This window comes from Penaeus monodon, chromosome 33 (assembly GCF_015228065.2).
Source record: "Penaeus monodon isolate SGIC_2016 chromosome 33, NSTDA_Pmon_1, whole genome shotgun sequence".
In the NCBI taxonomy this organism is placed as follows: domain Eukaryota; kingdom Metazoa; phylum Arthropoda; class Malacostraca; order Decapoda; family Penaeidae; genus Penaeus; species Penaeus monodon.
In genome coordinates, this window is record NC_051418.1 from 5,699,194 (window position 1) to 5,700,751 (window position 1,558).

The 1,558-nt window shown below is 32.1% G+C and overlaps 1 protein-coding gene across 1 annotated transcript in view; it reads right to left on the reverse strand.

The window, feature by feature from the left end:
• Window positions 1–1,388, reverse strand: part of LOC119594226 — a gene marked incomplete at its 5' end in the record, with an annotated part of 14,551 nt that extends 13,163 nt beyond the window's left edge. The window contains 1 exon segment of the mRNA XM_037943296.1: window positions 1,247–1,388. Coding sequence (XP_037799224.1) covers window positions 1,247–1,388 — 142 coding nt within the window.
• Between the last annotated feature and the right edge of the window lie 170 nt (window positions 1,389–1,558).

A 1,558-nucleotide genomic window follows, 5' to 3' on the forward strand; every position in this document is an offset into this window, starting at 1 on the left:
AAATGGACAACTAAACTATTGTCTGTACTGTTTTTGGTGGACAATAGAAACGGCAACTGTGATTGTTTACATTCTCATAATACAGTTTAAATAGATTGATTCAAATCTCATTATAAACATTAGTTCATTATGTATGTTTGTTTCTTTTCATTCATATGCGCTGCTACAGTGCATGTGCATAAATATAATGCTTGAAGTAACTAAATAAACTAAAAATGGCCATAAATTATGTAATATGTATTGGCAGATTGTGGGTCATGTATGCAATTGGTGACAGAGGGCTGCTTAAAGTTAAAGGGTATGGCCAGTGAGAACAGGTGTATGAAATAGCAGCAAACTTCATAATATATGATGAAATGAGTAATGAGAGGGCAAAGTTAAGAGAAACTGATTTGATGGATATCAGTCTTAGCAAAAGACTGCCCATTCATAAAGGAGAATTTATTTGCTCTGAAGTTCACATATCTGGACATTCGATAGATAGGCTTAATACTCCATACTTTAATTTTTTTGTCAAATATATAGAATATGCTAAAAATCTGAAATTTTTCTAGACATAAAATTGTCTATTTGACTTCAAATATTTTTAATAAAAAATAAAAAATAACAATATCCAGATATGGGAACTCATTCACTGTTAAAACTCATGTCAGAATAAAACTTCCTACTCTTGTTCTCATCAAATCCTCTTAGACTCCAGTTACTCACATGCCCCACAATCTGCAAACACATATAATGTTATTTACAACCAAAGTTGGTGTACTTTGTTCTATTTGAATTAAACTTATACACAGATAATGCAATAACATTCATGAATAAAAGAAAAATTCCATATGTAATGAACTGCTATTCATAATGAGGTTTACTTGAATCCATACAAGCTATAGTCCAAGAGTGTAAGCAATCAGAGTTGTTATTTCTCATGTCCACCAATTTCTCTTACCCTGTTAATATTGCCAGTGAAATATATTTTGGGAAAAAAGACATCCAACAAATAATTCTGAAAAAGTATATAACTTACTGACATAATTGATATAAGCTTATTATCTTGATCAAGAGATTTTCTCTTAATAAAGCAAGAAACATGCAACAAATATGGTTTCTAACATGTACACAGTTTTATCTCTCAAATATAGCAATCAAGCATATGGAAATCTTTGGAAATCAATATAAAAAGTTATTGAACTCTCATTCCACAGTCATACACCAGACTATTACACCCCTCATTGAAAAAGAAAAGTTGTACCTTGTGAACAGATTTTGGAGGCACCATGGAGCATGGTGTGTACTTGATCTTGAGTTCCTCACATGTCTCTTTCCGTAGCTTTTGGTACTCTTCCACAGAGAGAAGATTACGAGGATGGTGGTCCCTTATTATGGCGAGGAAACTGAAAAGGGTAGTTAACACTTTAGCATTACTGAGTAATATCAGCCTATGTATATTTTCTTATTATTAATGTAACATGTACTTCTGAACTCTTTTGCTAGTTCCTAAAGTCCAAAGTTAGTCAATTGAGTGAAATTCCAAAGCTTGTCTGAACTGTTTGAGCTTATCCTT